This window comes from Mauremys mutica, chromosome 2, assembly GCF_020497125.1.
Source record: "Mauremys mutica isolate MM-2020 ecotype Southern chromosome 2, ASM2049712v1, whole genome shotgun sequence".
Taxonomy (NCBI): Eukaryota; Metazoa; Chordata; order Testudines; family Geoemydidae; genus Mauremys; species Mauremys mutica.
In genome coordinates, this window is record NC_059073.1 from 212349160 (window position 1) to 212369358 (window position 20199).

Consider the following 20199-nt stretch of genomic DNA (forward strand, 5'->3'; position numbering starts at 1 on the left):
CCAGGATTGTCAGGGATGCAAATCCATGTTCTGAGTGTTCCTAGCTTCTGTGTTCCACAAGCTGGGAGTGGACGAGAGGAGGTGGATCACTTGATGATGCCTGTTCTGTTTATTTCCTCTGAATCACTTGGCATTGATCACTGTCAGAAGACAGGATACTGGGCTGGATGGACCATTGGTCTGACTAGTATGTCCGGTCTTTTGTATCTTGCTTCATATTTTTCTGTCAGGGTGCTTTCTTGTGATTTTGTGTATGTAGTTGGTTATAGTAGTACTCTGATAATTAGTAGTAGTAGGTAGTTAAGTAGCATTTAGCTTTTAAATGCACTCACCAGGTTTTAAACACTGTCATGTGGGATGTGATCCCTAATACTGACCCCACACTCCATGTTCTTTGTGCCTTGGAGAAGGGCACATTAAAGACAAGTGCTCTGACTGTAAGTCTCTCTAGTTTGTCCTTTTGTAGTGAGGCCTAGATCCATCTCAGTTAAGAAGTGAGTCTGGTCTCTCAGTTTCTGACTGATCCTTCTCTTTACTACTTGTATGTTAAAAATGTGGCACATCAAACTCCATGGGTTAGAGTACTCTTTACCCATATGGAAGTATAAAATTAGATGAGAATTGAACAATGAAAAGAATATTGGCAGTACGTTATTTGTTTAGTTTTGATTTGATTGGTCAGATATGAACAGTCTTCATTGGATAGACTTTTACTTTTCCCATCAGGTAGTGAAAACAAAGTAGACATCCAAGATCTTGGAATTAATGACTGTGTGACACTTGTCTTGGGAGATGCAAACTTTTTTTTTTTTAAATTAAAATAAAAATACTGCTTAACAAGTCTGCAACCAGTTGTTCCCCAGCAAAAAGGCATAAACTAAACATAGGAACTTTCTCCTCAGACAGACTGACAAGAGGTACTTTTGGTTTTTAAAGGGGAATGGAAGAGGAAGTGTGTACTGATGGAAGAGTGAAACACAGTATATTTGTTATTCCAAAGGTGGTGATAATGCATTTGTTTCTATAGTCTTCTTTTCAAATTGCTGTTGAGCCTTGTACTTATTTTTGTACATTTTAAAATATCATGGAGGTAAGCATGCAGTAGGAAGCCCTATTATTTATATGAAATATTAAATGTTATTCCTGCCGGTGTGTATCAAGATTTGTAGCTGGTAACGTTTTACTGATTCTCTGAAAAGGGTAGTACAAGTGGTAATAATATATTTTACAGTAGTCCATGAAAAAGCTGATTTTTTTTCAAGTGTTAACACACCATGGTGTGTGATATACCATAATTACCGCTTATATAAAGTATGTATGTAAAAATAACCCAGCACAGGGCTGCCCAGAGGATTCAGGAGGCCTGCGGTCTTCGGCGGTGGGGGGCCCCCACTTCGGTGGTAATTTGGTGTCGGGGGGTCCTTCCGCTCTGGGACCCCCCCGCCGCCGAATTGCCACCAAAGACCCGGAGCAGAAGAAGCTCCGGGGGCCCCGGAGCGAGTGAAGAACCTGTGGGGCCCGGGGCAAATTGCCCCACTTGCCCTCCTCTCTGGGCGGCCCTGACCCAGCATCTCAGGTACATAGCATGCAGTAACTTTTGGAAACAATTGACTTTAAGGATCACGACTGTCTAATATAGGCAATACCTCTCAGTTGTTTCACATTGTAGTTTAAAAATTTCTTCCTGTTCTTCTTTATCAACCTCGTTCTATGTGTGTGAAAGTTCTGCCTGAGTGAGGACTACAGAAGTAGAATTGGGTCTCAGGCACATCTCGGCTGGTTTTCAGTGCAAGTTTTGTCTGAGGGTTGCCAATTAAGGCCTGTCATATCTTCTATTTTAGGCAGTCATACTCCTAACTGAAGTGATCAGGGAAAACTTCAGGAACAGCAAATTGAAACAATGCCTTTTACCCGCCCTTGGGGAGGTGCTTTTCCTGATAGCCAGTCAGGTAAGTCTATAAGATAATCTTTGCAAATCTTTTTAATGTTTCAAATCCTTTTCAGAAATAAGGTAAACATCCTATGTGGGTATTCATAGCATTTGTTACACTCAAGTGCACGCCTTATTAATGTTTAATAAGTTCAAGTGCTGTGACATTAAAAGTACAGGGGATTTGCAAGTCTTTAAAATCCCACACTGTTGTGCCTGCTTTCTCTCGCTCTCTTTCATTAGCTACTGCCATTAAGGGTACGTCCAGACTACCTGCCGTATCGGCGGGTAGCAATCGATTTTTTGGGACGCAATATATTGATCCCCGAACGTGCTCCCGTCGACTCCGGAACTCCACCGGAGCGAGCGGCGGTAGCGGAGTCGACGTGGGGAGCCGCGGATGTTGATCCCGCACCGTGAGGACCCGAGGTAAATCGATCTAAGATACTTCGACTTCAGCTACACTATTCACGTAGCTGAAGTTGTGTATCTTAGATTGATACCCCCCACCCCCAGTGTAGACCAGCCCTAAGAGAAAGAAATACCTAAAGCTCTTGTTAGAAATAAAATGTAACTTTTAAAGGGGCCATGGAATTATTTGGTTGCCATTTTATATTCCCCCTCTGCTTTGTGAATCTTCAGGACAGATTATAGAAGTTTTAACATCTTTGTTTAAATTTCTTACATTCTTTCACTGTAGATTTTTTTCATTTTTTCTCAGTTATCCCAGTTTACACTTATCAATGCTCTCTGTTATTTTTAAAAATGTTCCTTTGCGCTTGCTAAAAGAGGCATTTTAAAACTGAAATGAAGCCTTTAATGCTTCTAATTCATGTGATGGTATTTCCCCCCCTTGGAAGGAGGGAATCCAGAATGATGGTAGCAGGACTGAAATGTTTTCATGTAACAGTGGCAGTTCCTGTAGTCTCATTAAACTGTCTTGCTTTTACTGGGCCACTGGTGCTATATGCACAGTAGAAAATAGCTCTTAGAAGTTATCCCTACATTTTCAAAGCCGTGGAGGGGGATTTACTTTAAAAAAAAAATGAAAAAAAACCCAAAACCAGCCTCATAAATTATTAAAAGCTTTTTCCAACTGTTAAAAGCTTCTTCCACAATCACTGATTTCCCTCCATACTTACAACTCTATTCTCAGATGATTCCTTCCCCACCCACAAAGAAGGTCATAAAACAAATGGTCCTTTCTGTGTGATCTGAATGTGAGTGAATTTGAACACTGGTTAACTGATGCAACATTCCCTTGCCTGCATTTCAGTGGTGATGTACATGGATCAGTGTTGCCGTGCATCTGGCATGTTAAAAAGCAATTGAGTACTTTACTGAAATTTTATTGCACAAAAATCAAGAAATACAGAGTTAAGTATATTATGGTCCTCTCTCTCAATGCACAGGTAAGGTACAGTATAATGCAGACAGCAGTGTAGCATTTTGCCCTTGCTGCCCCAGCATTGTTTTTCAAAACTTATCAGGAGGGAGACCATCTTTAAGTTTGAATGGGTAGTTCACTTCCATTGTCCTCTGCTGAGACTGTCAATATAGGTTCCAATTGTAACAGTTTTTTTTTGTTGTTGTTTTTTATGTGAACAGCTGTCCTCTAGGAACTGGACTGAGATCAAGTAATTTCAAATGGCAAATTTTGATGACTACTGACATAGGCTATATTTGGACTATCGAGCTAGCAACAAAAAGAACAATGTTCTGCGCCAGCCACTACCTGGAGTAGCATTTTCTAGACAATGCTAGCTTTTGTAGAAAGAGAAATACTATTAATAGTAATAACAGAAGATGGCATTTTTTCTAAACCCCCATGTGCTTCTTTTTTCTTCTTTTAAGAATTAAAATTCTGTTTTTATTCTTTAGAAATGTAGATCTCTTCAGATTAAAAAGATATGAAAGGATATTGCATGAAAGGATATTGCATGTTATACTTTGTGTCCCTTGAGGCATATGCATTAACTATATTATCTAAATGTTTTGAATATTACTATATTAATTTCATAAGTGCACAAGACCAGAACGAGGGTCTAAAGTGGATATGAGCATTGGTTAACTCCAGTTACAATTAGTAATTTCTCTTACACACAAAAGTATTCACATTATATCCTGCACAGCCCAAATGCATGTTCTCTTATAATTAATATGGTATAGGACTACATTAACGAGAACTAAGTACTTTCAAGAGCATATCAGAGGGACCTACATGGAGCACAGAGCATTAGAGCACTCTACAAATCACACCCCTCTAGAGTGCTTTGCTGGCACTGTGTAGACAAGCCCTTATTCCTCCTTACAAGGCATCCTCTGCTTGAACTTGATTGGGCTGTAATGTAAGGTTAGTGTTATTTTTCCCTATTCACTTTTGCAGTGGATGGGGAAAGGCAAACTTGGGTTAAAACCCAGTTTGCTAGTGTCCAGAGATGACTTTCACATCCTTTCACATTTTGTAATATTTCTCAGATGTTGGGGTTACTTTGAGCATTTAATCTTCAATTTTCTTTAACAGTAACATGAAGAAAAAATGTAAATGAAGAATATCTCTATATAAATATCTGCAGATAAATTAAAAAGAAAAAAGGCAGGGGAGAGAACATCATAGCCCAGGGTTAGATGTCCATGGCTGGCGTTAAATTGAATCTCCCCTGGTTATACCATGTAACTTGACAGATCTATCATTTTTGCATGTGTTAGTTCCAAGGGAAATTACACCACACTTTTGAATTGATAGTTAGCTGGCATAGAGCTCAAAGGAAATTAGACATTGATAAAAACTCAGTTTATCTATTGATACCCTTTGTAATCAACTTAAACTTTATTCTCCCTTTGAATGAAACAAGGTTTAAGAAATGATAATGTTGGAATGAAAGAAATGAAATATTTGATTTTTGATTAGGGTTGTACGTATGTGTCTTCCTCGGAAAGGAAAATATATGGAAAGCAATTCATTAATTGCTTTTCTTCAACTAGTATATCTTATTAATGGAATGGTGATGTTGAAATATATATAGAATCTCAAAAGTCAGGAGACACAGAAAATTAATGTTGTTCCTGCAACATTAACCTGATCACTTTGTACATCCTAGGCTTTTTAGAATATGCAGTACATTAAAAGATTATTCTCTTTAATTTTCCCAGTAAATGGTTTTTCTCCTGCAATTACTAGCACCTCTATACTATCAAATGCAGGTTAGTGCCCAAATGTGCAATTTGTTTTCATGAACTGTTACAGGTTCTTTCTATACTAAAGAAAATCCAAATAGCCTTCTATTTACCTGACAATTTGTAATATGCCATTTTTTAAAAGCAGCAATCTATTTACCACTAATTGCGGAATAATAGTCTCATTTTAGTGAATAGTACAAGACTATTTCAATAGAACTGGTAAGTAAGGATTCTGGAATATTGTTACTTCTTTCTAGATAAATAGCAGATTTCCAAGTGCTCCATCCTGGGTCTTGAATAAGCTACTCTAATAATTTCTTCATATTTTTCAAAAACAAATTTTCTTTAAAAACTTTTTTAAATTGAGGGACAGTAAGCAAATGTATTTCTAGATAATTATTTTTAAGAAATGATTGTGTTTAAATTATTTTTCCCTATTTTTAGTACTTTAGAAACTTCTGAAGTTCAGAAAAGAACAGATTCTCACTTGGGAGAAGGACTTGCTTTATTTGCCACCAGTTCTATCCAAGTCTTAGTTGGATGTCCCTGAAATGGACACAGGCTGTACCATTGTGCCAGAGACATGTTATCTTTTTATGTTGTTGCTGTTAAACTATGATCTGAGACTTTTTTTTTGAATGCTTTAAAAAGTCTTTGTCTGTGGATCTGCTGATTTACAGTGCCTTTGCTACTATAGATCAAAATCAAAAAAAGGTGTAGATAAATCTTATTGTATAAGTAGAAAATTACTTAATTTCATACTAGAAATGGATTGATGCTGCAAGTTGAAATGGACTGTTCATTGAAGTTCCAAATGTGGTAGCAAAAAATAGTGTCTTTAGGTAAAAATAGGTAACGAATTAATCAAAATGATTGCCGAGATTGTAGGACTGGCTTTGAGTGTGAATTACATCGAGCCAATGAAAAATACAAACCTTAGGACAAATACTCATGGGAATTTTACATCATGCTTCAACCATATAATAAAAATCAACTTTTTGTGCCATAAAAATTCAAAATATCAAATTCAACTTTTGTTCCAGAATTTAATCTATCTTCTAGATTTTATTCAGTTGACATATGTATATTAACCTTTTAAAATCTGTTGGGTGTATTTTTCATGGCTGAAATATTATGATTTTTTAATTAAAGGGTTAATATCATTTGTGCTGTTAGCTTCATTGCTGATGCTTCCACTTCATTACAGGAAGAAAAAAAGGAGCACCACAGAGAATGCTGGGTTGTTCCCTTGGCTGCTTACACTGTGCTAATGAAGTGCCTTCGGGAAGGGGTAAGGATCTTTTATTGTCCTCAGTAGAATTTCTCCACTGTAATAACCCTTCAGGCATTGTGAGATGATTGTAGCCTAAAGCACTGCAGTACATTGTCAGTGAAGTATTGCTCCTGAATTTAAATAATTGTGATACGACCATGACCTACGCAGTAGTAGTAGATTGCAAAAATGAAGTAGCTTTCTCTGTATACTCAACATTTATACATTATTACTTGATTTTGTTTATAAGATAGTAAATGAAGAATTACTATGATGTAAATGTTGAATTTATTCATGTTATGGATTTCTTTTGAGGACTGTTTGGTGAACTAGTACAATTCTTGCTACAATTTATTTTTTGCGTACATCTTTTTTTCTGCCAGTCTGTTAAAAAATTGATATACAAGGCTCTAAACACTCCATCATCTTGTCAGGTCATCAGTGTCTTTTGAGGCCCCAAAGTAGTAAACTTTAAACACTTTTTTGCTATATATTATATGTCTTATAGTTAATTTCTATTGTGACAACTTTGCTTTGTTAAAGAAGGAAAGAAAAGAACTACATTTATGGTCCCTACTCACAAAATGAAAAAGAATTGAGCAGAGCCACATATAAGGTTGGCATTTACTGTTTATTTAAGACCAGTTGCCCAAGGCAAAGCCAAAGGCTGAAAACATTCCTTACTTGGGAGTGGGGGGGAGTCAAGATGAGTACCTTTCTTTTGAGATCTTTATTGCTTACAGATTGTACTTAATGGAGGAAATCTCCAGATGCGTAGAAAACCTCCAAATCGTCAAACGACCAAGAACACACAACTGATTTGTTTTTTGGACTCTTTCCAGCAAGTAGTAATGGATACATAGTAAGATGTCACTCTAAGACGTGGTTGTTAGAAATGATGTAAATGTCATCTTAAGAAAGGGAGACTTCTTACTATCTGTAGATATACATGGCATAGAAACAAAACAGAGACATTCAAATGAACATTAATTTATTCCTGTACAGTAAAATAAATTCTAAACCCTGAAATATATTAAATTTCACTGAGAATTTATCTGGATATTAGTTTTTTCAATTTTTTTTCTAATGAATATAGTGCTCATGAAATTTGCTGAACTGATAGTCCTGCAAACGGAGGTCTTATCACTGAAGATAAAGCACAACCACAGATTTTATGCCACCACAGTGCAAAGATCCTGCTCTGAAGAGGCATTGTGTGTTTGTGTATGATATGCATGTATTCATTCAATAGATCTGAAACTAAATCAACACTTTTTAGGTATTAGGGGGGCTAATTACCAGGCAGTGAAGTGGTCTGTCCAAGCTTAGATTTAAGTAAGTTGAACAAGTTCTTCTGGAAGTTTGGTTTGGAATGTTAACCCTTGCATTTATAATTCCATCATTTTGAAGTATGAATTGGTTTGCAGTTCTTGATTTAAAATATGTATATTTCCATAACTCTAATTGGCTAAATCATCGGAAGTAAATCTATTTTGTGATAGCACCAAGATATTTTTAGTACAAGGTTCTGCCATTTGGCATTTCTACAGTGCCAAAGGTCTATATTAAGTGTCTTTCTGTAGTAGCAGTGCATCGAAGAAAACCAGGTATCTTTGTTTACCCATATTTAGATGATTGGCTGCTGAAGGCTCTGTTATGTGAAGATTTGCATTGAGGTTCTACCTCCCTACTTATGGATTAGGACTACTTCTGAATATCAAAAAGTCCAATTTATGTCTGTCAGAGAATCCATGTTATAGGAGCTATACTGGACTTGGTAGCAGAGAGTGCTTTCCTTCCAGAGGAAAGATTTGTGGTGATGATGGTATTCCAGAGATTCTGTGTCATCAGACCCAGAAAGTAATTTTCTATATGGGTGTAAGAGGTCTCATGGCAGTGTCTATTTATGTTCTTCTTCTTCTTATGTGATTGCTCCTATGCATTCCAGTTAGGTGTGCGCGCTGCGCGTGCACGGCTCTTCGGAACATTTTTACCCTAGCAACACCGGCGGGCCGGCTGGGCGCCCCCTGGAGTGGCGCCGCTATAGCGCTAGATATATACCCCAGCCGGCCCGTCCGCTCCTCAGTTCCTTCTTCCCGCCCGTGACGGCCAGTTGGAACAGTGGAGTGCTCGTTTGTCCTCCACTTCCCTAGCTCACCTTGGTTCTAGTTTTGTAGTTAGTATATATAGTTGTTAAAATAGTTAGTTAAGTTATTAAGTAGATTGAGGGGAGTTTGGGGGGCTTAGCCCCTCTTTCCCGTCCGGTGCGGGCGTATGCCCAAGACACCGGGGTTCAAGCCCTGTGCGGCTTGCCTGCGGCACATGCCTATTGGGGACCCTCACGACTCCTGCCTGCGTTGTCTTGGTGAGGCCCATCAACCAGATAAGTGCCCTATTTGCAGATCGTTCAAGCCTAGAACGAAAAAGGAGCGGGACATTAGATTAAGGCAGCTCCTAATGGAATCGGCGCTTACCCCTGCGGTGCCGACACCATCGGCTCCGCCGTCGTCCTCGGCACAGAGCGCTCCAGCGGTCCCCGACCGGTCTGGTACCGAGACTCTTAAGAAACAGCCGGCACCGAAGCCCCGGCACCGTTCCCTCTCACCATCTGGGAAACGGAAGCCGCAGCCCAAGTCTGGGAAGACTGCTACATCGAGGCCGCCTGTCCAGCAGCCAGTGGCGGCGCCTTCGGTACCGACCTCGATAGCGCACGGACCGTGCGCGGTACCGTCGACTCCAGCGCCAACAGGGCCGTTGAGTCCGGTACCTCCGTGCTCCCCGGTGCAAGCCGTGGTCGAGCTGCCTCTCCCGTCCACACCCGAGACGTTCTCGACGGCGAGGGAGCTCATAGAGCTAACAGAGGCACCGAGCCTCCGGCCCCCGGCACCGCCGGTGCGGGCTGTGCAGTCAGTGGGCAAGCCGGCCATGATACGGCCTCCTTCTCCTGACAGACGGGATAGAAGGCGATCCAGGTCCCGCTCCCGATCCAGGAGACGGTCACCTCCACGCCGATCCAGGTCCCGGCACCGGTCACCATCCCGGTACCGCTCTCCGTCTCGGCGCTGGTCGCAGTCCCGGTACCGCTCCTCATCGCGGTTCCGGTCGCACTCCCGGAAGCGATCCCGGTCCCGGTCTCCGGACCGTCGGCACCAAAGAAGGTCCGGATCACGGCACCGCTCCCGTCGCCGTTCTTGGAGCCGCTCCCGTCGACGACGGTCGAGATCGCGGTCGACCTCCCGATACTCACGCGGTCGAAGGTCCCGCTCTCGCTCCCGGTACCGCGACGATTGGCACCGGTCCCCGGCACCGTACACGGACAGACTAGCGGCATCGACAGCGCAGTCACTGAGCGCCTCTGCCCCCCCCGTGGCCTTCCCGCCAACCGTCGGTCGCCTCACACGAGGACAGCGGTGCAGATCACCGAGCAGACCCCCAAGGGCAGGACCATGGTCCTCAGCAATGGGGCTTCTGGACCCCCTGGGCTTTTCACGAGGCTCAGGGCACCCCCTCCCTCCAGCGACACAGGCCCTCCGACCACAGGGTGCCGGAAGCCACCGTCAGCAGGCCCCCTCCATCACCTCCGGTTGAGGTTCCACCGCCACCGGTACCGGCGGAACATCCCGTAGAGGCGGAGACTTCGCACCCCATGGACGAGCCACAGCCGCTAGCCATGGGTCAGGGCCATTCCTCGTCTTCCTCGCCGGACGAGGCGGTGGCGGGGTCCTCATCATCGGATCCCCCACCGATTGACTTGCGTGCCCATCAGGACCTCCTCCGTCAGGTGGCACAAGCCATCAACCTCCTGGTTGCAGAGGTCACTGAGGACGAGGATCCAGTCACTAATGTGATTGGAGCTGAGGCCCCCATGCGAGTGGCTCTGCCCTTTATTCGGACTATTCAAAGAAATGCCACTACAATCTGGCAATCGCCTGCGTCCATCCCTCCCACTGCTCGAGGAGTGGAGCAGAAGTACTCCGTACCCCCGACCGGGTACAAGTACCTGTGTACACACCCGGCCCCGGACTCCCTCGTTGTACAGTCAGTGAATGACCAGGAAAGAAATGGGCAGCCCACGCCAGCGCCGAAGTCCAAGGACGCGCGCAGGATGGACCTGTTGGGCCGAAAGGTCTATTCGGCTGGCGGCCTCCAGCTTCGAATATCAAATCAGTTGGCTCTCCTTAGCCGCTATGCCTACGACAACTTCGTGGCTCTCTCTAAGTTCACGGAGTTGATTCCCACAGCCTCCAGGCAAGAGTTCTCCGCTCTGCTAGAAGAGGGCAAGAAAGCCTCTAGGTCCTCCATCCAGGCCTCACTGGACTCTGCAGATTCCGGAGCCAGGACTTTGGCATCAGGAGTGACCATGAGGAGGATCTCCTGGCTGCAATCGTCCACCTTGCCACCGGAGGTCCAGTATACTTTGCAAGACCTGCCCTTCGATACCAAGGGCCTATTCTCGGAGAAAACGGACTCCAGAATCCAGACCCTTAAGGATGGGCACATTGCCATCCGCACCCTGGGCATGCACACGCCTGCGACCCAGCGGAGGTCCTTCAGGCAGCAGCCCTATCGCCCATTCAATCAGTCCAGGTCAAGGCCTGATAATGGACGCAGAGGCAGACTGAACCGCCGTAGACCATCGGGCAATCGGCGTACCCAGTCCCAGGCGCCCTCCAAGGCCCCTCAAGGGCCGAAGCAGGCGTTTTGATGGGACGCCCGAGGACGGCCCATCAGTCTCTCCACTGGATCCTTCCCCATTATTTTTCAATCGTCTTTCCCACTTCCTCCCGGCGTGGTCCCAGATTACATCGGACAACTGGGTGCTACGCACGGTAGAGTCTGGTTACCGCCTTCAGTTTGTTTCGCCCCCACCCCGTCCCTCTTCAGGGACCCCTCTCACGAGCAAGTCCTCTTACAAGAGGTCGAGTCTCTGCTGAGCTTGGGTGCCATAGAGGAGGTGCCGAGCGATATGCGAGGCAGGGGATTTTATTCCCGATATTTCTTAATCCCCAAGGCGAAGGGAGGTCTACGACCCATACTCGACCTCCGAGAGCTCAACAGATACCTGGTCAAGCTCAAGTTTCGCATGGTGACCCTGGGGACTATCATCCCCTCCCTGGATCCGGGAGACTGGTTTGCCGCCCGCGACATGAAGGACGCATATTTTCATGTCGCGATTTACCCTCCTCACCGACGCTACCTGCGTTTCGTTGTCAACAGTACGCACTACCAGTTCGCAGTGCTACCCTTCGGCCTCTCCACAGCGCCGAGGGTATTCACCAAGTGTATGGCAGTGGTGGCCGCGGCCCTCCGCCGTCGTCGGATACATGTCTACCCGTATCTCGACGATTGGCTAGTCCGAGGACCATCCCGCCAACTGGTGGCGTCCCACATGACCACGATCCTAGCCCTGTTTCAGCGCCTAGGACTTATGATAAATGCCGAGAAGTCGATGTTAACTCCATCGCAAAGAGTGGAGTTTATCGGAGCGGTCCTGGATTCCAATTTGGCCAGGGCCTGCCTGCCCCAACCTCGGCATCAGTCTCTGGTCTCCCTAGTTCGGGGCCTACAATCCTTTCCACGGACAACGGTGCGTTCCTGCCTCCGCCTCCTGGGCCACATGGCTTCATGCACGTTCGTCACTCCGTACGCGAGGTTGCACCTTCGCCCGTTTCAAACTTGGCTTGCGTCAGTGTACCGGCCCCACCGCGACTCCATGGATATGGTAGTCACGCCCACGGAGCCGATCCTCGCTTCGCTCACCTGGTGGCTGGACCCAGAAGTCGTGTGTGCCGGAGTCTCTTTCCGCCCTCCTCAACCATCCGTCACTCTGACCACGGATGCTTCAGAGCTAGGGTGGGGGGCGCACCTAGCCGACCTGCACACCCAAGGTCTTTGGTCGCCCCGAGAGCTCTCCTTACATATCAATGTCAGGGAGCTGCGGGCGATTCGCCTCACGTGTCAAGCCTTCCGCTCCCGTCTCCAAGGGCGTTGTGTCGCAGTCTTGACGGACAACACAATGGCAATGTTCTATGTCAACAAGCAGGGTGGGGCCCGATCTTCCCCGCTTTGCACGGAAGCGATGCTCCTGTGGGACTTCTGCATAACCCACTCGATTCACCTGGTAGCGTCCTATCTTCCAGGGGTGCAGAACACGCTGGCCGACCATCTCAGCAGGTCGTTCCTTTCCCACGAGTGGTCCCTCCGCCCAGATGTGGTGCACACAATTTTCCGGAGGTGGGGATTTCCCCGGATAGACCTGTTTGCCTCCAGAGAGAACAGGAAGTGCCACCAGTTCTGTTCGTACCAGGGTCGCGCCCTGGGCTCCCTGTCGGACGCATTCCTCTGCTCCTGGATGGGTCACCTCCTATATGCCTTCCCTCCATTCCCGCTCGTACATCGGGTGCTTCTCAAGCTTCGGAGGGACAGGGCCCACCTCATACTCGTCGCTCCGGCCTGGCTGAGACAGCACTGGTACACTCCGCTGCTCGAGCTCTCGGTACGAGATCCCATCCCTCTCCCCTTATGGCCGGACCTGATAACGCAGGACTTCGGCAGGCTCCGCCACCCGGACCTGCAGTTCCTCCATCTTACAGCCTGGTACCTGAATGGTTGACCCACGCAGAGCGTGCTAGTTCGGTGGCGGTCCAGCGAGTCCTGCTAGAGAGCAGGAAGCCCTCCACTCGCTCGACCTACGTCTCGAAATGGAAGCGATTCGCAATCTGGTGCGATCAGAGAGACTTGAATCCGTTCGTTGTCCCTATACCAACGATCCTGGACTACCTCTGGTCACTTAAGGAGCAAGGTCTCGTAGTCTCATTGTTGAAAGTGCACCTGGCGGCCATATCCGCCTTCAGGCCGCCCGTCGGTCACTGGTCCATCTTCTCCGATCCGACGGTTTCCCGCTTCCTCAAAGGCCTAGATCGCTTGTTCCCGCCAGTGCGGCGTCCTACTCCGCCTTGGGATCTGAATCTGGTTTTGACCAGGCTCATGAGAGCCCCCTTTGAGCCCTTGGCCACGTGTTCGCTGCTCCATCTCTCGTGGAAAACAGCTTTCCTCGTCGCCATAACCTCAGCGAGGCGAGTTTCCGAGCTCCATGCCCTGACGGCCGGTCCACCGTACACCATCTTTCATGCAGACAAGGTTCAGCTTCGGCCACACCCGGCCTTCCTCCCTAAGGTGGTGTCAGCCTTCCATTTAAACCAGGACATTTTCCTTCCTGTTTTTTTCCCGAAGCCTCATGCCTCGAGTCGGGAACAACAGCTGCACACCCTGGACGTCCGCAGGGCCCTTGCTTTCTACATACAGCGAACAAAACCCTTCTGGCGTTCGCCCCAACTGTTCGTAGCAGTTGCGGAGCGCATGAAAGGCAAGCCGGTCTCCTCTCAGAGGATTTCCTCCTGGGTCACTGCATGTATCAGAACATGCTACGAGCTTGCTTGTGTACCAGCTAACCATCTCACCGCTCACTCTACGAGAGCGCACGCCTCGTCGGCCGCCTTCCTAGCCCATGTCCCCATCCAGGACATCTGTAGAGCGGCCACCTGGTCTTCTGTCCACACCTTTGCTTCCCACTACGCGTTGGTGCAGCAATCCAGAGACGATGCAGCCTTCGGCTCAGCAGTCTTACACTCTGCCACGTCTCACTCCGACCCCACCGCCTAGGTAAGGCTTGGGAATCGCCTAACTGGAATGCATAGGAGCAATCACTCGAAGAAGAAAAGACGGTTACTCACCGTTGTAACTGTTGTTCTTCGAGATGTGTTGCTCCTATCCATTCCAGACCCGCCCTCCTTCCCCACTGTCGGAGTAGCCGGCAAGAAGGAACTGAGGAGCGGTATATATCTAGCGCTATAGCGGCGCCACTCCAGGGGGCGCCCAGCCGGCCCGCCGGTGTTGGTAGGGTAAAAATGTTCCGAAGAGCCGTGCACGCGCGGCGCGCACACCTAACTGGAATGGATAGGAGCAACACATCTCGAAGAACAACAGTTACAACGGTGAGTAACCGTCTTTTACTCCATATGCATTCCTCAGAATGAGGCCAATGCAGTGGTGGATGGCTCGAGTTTACAAGCCAAAACCAGACATTCTTTACATGCTAGTCACCGTGCCTTAGGACATTTTTTTTTTTTTGATGAGGATAAACTGAGCCAGTATTCTCAAAGGCGTCCTGTTCAGTTCCCATTTGCTACAATAATCTCAATGCATCAGACAATGGATGGGGAATTCATCTGGGTTCTCCAATAGTTTGAAGTCACTGGGCATTTCAGGAAAAGAATTTGCAGATAAATGTTTTAGAACTGAGAGGAACTTCACCTGGCTCTCAGATCTTTTCTTTCTCAAATAAGGAGGAAAGTTGTTCAGGTAACGATGGACAATATAGTTAGCCCTATATTATATCTGCAAGCAAGTAGGTGCCCTGTCTCCTTTGCTGTGTGCGAAGGCAGTCAGTCTGTGGGACTGGTGCAGTCTACACGTCTACCTGTTTAGCAGGGTACAGTAATATATTGGCAGATGAGCTCAGCAGAGAAATTTCTCAGATGCACAAGTGGCCTCTGAGGGACCAGGTGGTACAAGAGATCTCCAGTTGGGGTTGGCCCATTGTGGATCTGCTTGCAACCAAGTTCAACAAAAAAAATAGTCTTTTCTGTTAAGTGTGGGAAAGAGCAGTGAGTCCGTCCATCTTGAACGCTTTCCGGATGCAGTGGTGAGAGGGCTTCCTGTATGCTTTTCCCCCCTTTTCCATTAATTCAGATGGTGGTGAGGAAGATAAGAGAGGAAAAGCAAGAGCTGGTCCTGATTGCTCCAGCTTGGCAGACATAGCAATGGTATGCAGACCTGCTTCAGTTGTTAGAGGGAGTATACAGATTCTTTCCTTTGCCTCCAAACTTGTTTTCTCAGCAGTATGGCAAATTCTTCATCTGGATCCCCAATCTCTCTATGTAACATCCTGGCCTATCGGACTTTGATTAATTTTGAACAACGTGTTTGTCATTAGTCAGACTATATTGCTTAATTCTAGAAAACAATCTGTGATGAAATGTTATTTGAAATGGTTTAGATTTTTTTTTTAATGAAAAAATCTGGCTCACCATTTACAACATTTGTTCTCTCTGTTTTGGAATATATAATGTATTTGAAGTGTGAGGGGCTCTTTAATTTGTCTTTAAGAGTTAATTTGGCTCTTTCAGCTTATCATGTTTTGATTGATGACAGATCATTATTTGTGTATGATACAGTTAAAAGGTTTTTGAAGAAATTATCTAACTTGTATCCCACTGTTGAGAGATCTGGTTCTGCCATGGGCTATTAATGTGGTCTGATCTATGCTTATGAAGCCCACAGGTGAATATAAAAAAGCAACAATAACAGAGGGCTAGATGGGGAGGAAATGGAAAATTACAATATGGTCATATGAGAAATAAAAGGGAAATCAGTGGGGGAGTCTGCTCAACATCTTTGATTATAGCGAAATATGAGGATTATGGGGAATAGATAAAAAACTGAAAGTATTAGTACATAAGCTAAATTCTGACTTAAGTGACATCAGAGATCTGTTTTGCCAAATTACTTTTCCATCAGATGTCTGAGTAGTTAAAATCCCCCCATTACTGCTGGGTCTTGTGTTTTGTATATTTCTGTTGTTTGTTCTAGATATCTCTCTTCCACCTCCACATCCTGATTTGATTGTCTATAGTAGACCCCATCATGATGTCAACCCTGATTTTTTTCCCCCTTTTATCTTTACTGAGAAACTTTCAACTGATGGACCTTTCAACTTTCTGGCCCTCAGAACAAGTATATATATTCTTGATGTATAATGCAACATGTCCTCTTTTTCCCCCTACTCGTCCTTCCTAAACAAGCTATAACCCCCTATACTGATATTTCAGTCATGAGATTTATCCCAAGTATTTTTCAGTAAGTTCTTGCAAAATATTGGGGACAACTTTTTATTGCATTAAGCAGAGGACGAAACCAGGGGGACAGCCATTTTAGACTTGATTCTGACTGACAAGACAGAACTGGTTGTAAATCTGTAGGTTGAAGGCAATTTGGGTGAAAATGATTATGAAACAATAGATTTAATGATTATAAGGAAAGAAAAGCGTGAGAGCAGTAAAGAGATAAACAATGAAGAGAATGGACTTCAAAAAAACAAATTGTAACAAACTCAGAGAACTGTCCTGTGGGAAGAAAATCTAAGGAAAAAGGAGTTCATGAGAGCTGGCAATTTCTTGAGACAATATTAAGGCACAACTGCAAACTATCCTGATGTGAAGGAAAGATAAGAAGAATAGTAAGAGGCCATTATGGCTCCATCAGGAATTCCTTAATGACCTGAAAATCAAAAAGGAATTCTACAAAAAATGGAAACACGGACAAATTGCTAAGGAGGAGTAAAAAAAGAATTGCACAAGCATGTAGGCACAGAATCAGAAAGGCTAAGACACAAAATTAGTTATGCTAGCAAGGAACACAAAAGGGAATAAGGAGAGGTTTTTAAAATGCACTAGGAGCAAGAAAAAGACAAAGGAAAGCATAGGTTTTCTACTCAGCAGGGAATGAGAGCTAATACCTGATGATATCAAGAAGGCTGAGGTATTTAATGCCTATTTCGTCTTCACTAAAAGGGTTAACGATGACTGATACTCAACATAGTTAATATTAACAACAAGGTGGAAGGAACAAAAGCCAAAATAGAGAAGGAGCAGGTTGAAGATTATTTAGATAAATTAGATCTATTCAGGTTGGTAGGGCCTGATGAAATTCATCCTAGGAAGCTTAAGGAAGCAGCGGAAGCAATCTTGGAACCATTAGTAATTATATCTGACAACTCCTGGAGATGGGTGAAGTCCCAGAGGACTGGAAAAGGGCAAAGGAAAGGAAGCAAAGATGACCAGGGAAATTATAGACCCGTTAGTCTAACTTTGGTACCTGGAAAGATACTGGAACAAATTATTAAGCAATCAATTTGTAGAAGAAAATAGGATTATAAGGAGTAGCCACTGTGGGTTTGTCAAGCACAATTCATGCCAATCCAACCTAATTTCCTTGTTTGACAGAGATCTAATGGATAGGGGAAGCCATAGACATGATATATCTTGATTTTAGCATTGTGGCTGACACACTTCTACATGACATTCTCTAAAGGAAACTTGGGAAATGTGGTCTAAATGAAATTACTCTAAGGTGAGTGCACAACTGGTTGAAAGACTGTACTCAAAGAGTAAGTTATCAATGATTTGCTGTCAGAGTGGGAGGGTGTATCTACTGGGGTACAGAATTTAATATTTTCATTATTGACTTGGAAAATGGAGTGGAGAGTGTGCTTATAAAATTTGCAGATGACACACCGCGCTGGGAGGGGTTCAAGCATTTTAGAGGACAGGATTAGAATTCAAAATTTAAAAAAATTAAATTAGAGAATTGGTCTGAAATAAAAAAGATGAAATTTGATAATGACAAGTTCAAAGTACTACATTTAGGAAGGACAAATCAAATGCACAACTTCAAAATGGGAAATAATTGGGTAGGTGGTAAGTACTGCTGAAAAAGATCTGGGCTTAGAGCGGATCACAGACACAATATGAGTCAACAATGTGATTCGGCTGCGGTAAAGGTTAATATCATTCAGAGGTATATTAATATGAGTGGCATATGTAAGACATGGGAGGTAATTGTTGCATTCTACTCAGCACTGGTGAGGCCTCATTTGGAGTAGTGTGTCCAGTTCTGTGTGCCACACTTCAGGACAGATGTGGATAAACTGGAGAGAGTCCAGAGGAGAGACACAAAAATGCTAAAAGGTTTAGAAAACCTGGTCTATGAGGAAAAGTTTAAAAAAAAACAAAAAAACCCCAAGGCATATTTAGTCTTGAAAAAAGAAGACGGGAGGTCCTGATAACAGACTTCAAATATGTTAAGGGCTGTTATAAAGAAGATTTTGATCAATTGTTTTCCTTGTTTCCTGAAGTTAGGATAAGAAATAATGGTCTTTATCTGCAGCAAAGGAGATTAGATATTAGGAAAAACTTTCTAACTCTCTAAGGATAGTTAAATTGTACAATAGACTTCCAAGGGTGGTTGTGGAATCCCCATTGTTGGAGGTTTTTAAGAATAGGTTGGACAAACACCTGTAAGGGATAGTCTGTTTACATGGGTCCTACCTCTGTGCAGAGTGCTGGACTTGATGATCTTTCAAAGAACCTTTCAGCCCTACGTTTCTATCATTCTTTTTCTTTTTTTTTTCTTTTTCTTTCCATTTTATGTGATGTGACTTGGTAATTTTTCACGTAGTGTGTGCTCAAATACAGTACGGAATGGTGGTTTAAGAAGAAAATTTCCTTCTTGACATTTAATTTCCCTGTTTCTGTTTACATCAGTTGGCCCCGTGGTATTGTTGAAATATATATATTTATCATTAAATATATATGTATTTACAAGTATAAGAGCTAAGGCCCCAGTCTGTTTGCTGCAGTGAAGTCCTGTGTCCAGGCTGAGCCTTAACTTTGGGCTGCTGAAGGACCGATTGTGTCATACTGAGGGGACAGACTGGGTGGTGTTTATTGTCCTCCTTACTCCTTTTTTCGATGTCCATTCCCCAATTTACAGTCAAATTCTTGGTTTATTTTTTTTAAAGTGAAAGTAAATCTTTTACTCGCACTACATTGTCAGATTATTTTTTCAGTGCAGAATGTGTAATTACAATTCACAGTCAAATGAAGATTTTGATTTCTATAATCCTGAATACTCAAGAACAAAAGTTAATTCTTTCATGATACAGCTTTAATATATTCTAATTTTTCAACTTTCATCTTTGTTTAAACTGAAAGTGTTCTAGCAACTGATTAGAAAGATGCTGGAATAAGTTCTTTATTTCCCGAATCTGTTTCCAATCTGCTTCTGTAATGACACTACATTAGTGTTTGAAATTTTTGATTTTTTTATTTATAAATGTTATACATACGTAAGGGGTGTGTGTGTGGGGTGTGTGTGTACAATATATTATCCAAAACTGAAGATGACATGTTAATTAAAAGTCAGGGGGGAGGGATAGCTCAGTGGTTTGAGCATTGGCCTGCTAAACCCAGGGTTGTGAGTTCAATCCTTGAGGGGGCCATTTAGGGAACTGGGGTAAAAAATTGCCTGGGGATTGGTCCTACCTTGAGCAGGGGATTGGACAAGATGATCTCCTGAGGTCCCTTCCAACCTGATATTCTATGACCTACACTGCTTTTGGATTTTATGTTCTTTCTCAGTGTTTAGGAAAGCTTCTAATATGCTGTTGGCTCTTCCACAACCAAAATAAATAGCAAGATAGAGTAAAATCAGTTATTTATCCAAATGGAAATGTTGACCTCTTTATACTTTTAAATTTCGAATGAAAGGGAGGCTTACCTTTGTCTTTTCAGATATATTCACCTTATTCGTACTTGCTTTCTCATTTATGTGTGCCTGATTTTCAGAAGTACTCAACACCCACAACTGTATTTGAAGTCAGTGGGAACCAGAAGTGCTTAGTGCCTCTAAAAATCAGGCCCTGTATCTTTTAGTGCTCTTTTGTAAAACTACTTGGAATCTGAGAAAATCTGATAGTGTTGCTTTTTTAATATTGCTATATTCATGCTGTTTATGGTTCATGATATTGGCAGGCTATCTGGTGTACGAAAAGCTCTTTAATCATATCTTGAGGATCCATTTCTGTCAACTAACATAGCTTATGTCCTGATAACATGACAAGATGAATCCTTCAGTTGAGGCCAAATATTAGTTTAGCTCAGGCTCCCTTTCCCAAGAGTTAATAAAGCAGAAAATG

General features: G+C 43.9%; 1 protein-coding gene across 8 annotated transcripts in view; it reads left to right on the forward strand.

Moving 5' to 3' along the window:
• ULK4 (unc-51 like kinase 4) overlaps positions 1-20199 on the forward strand; it is a 448425-nt gene that overhangs the window by 82092 nt on the left and 346134 nt on the right. For all 8 annotated transcript variants that reach the window (XM_045007197.1, XM_045007203.1, XM_045007201.1 and 5 more), the window contains 2 exons: positions 1842-1949; positions 6318-6401. In XM_045007197.1, coding sequence (XP_044863132.1) covers positions 1842-1949; positions 6318-6401 — 192 coding nt within the window. The remainder of the gene's footprint in view (positions 1-1841; positions 1950-6317; positions 6402-20199) is intronic.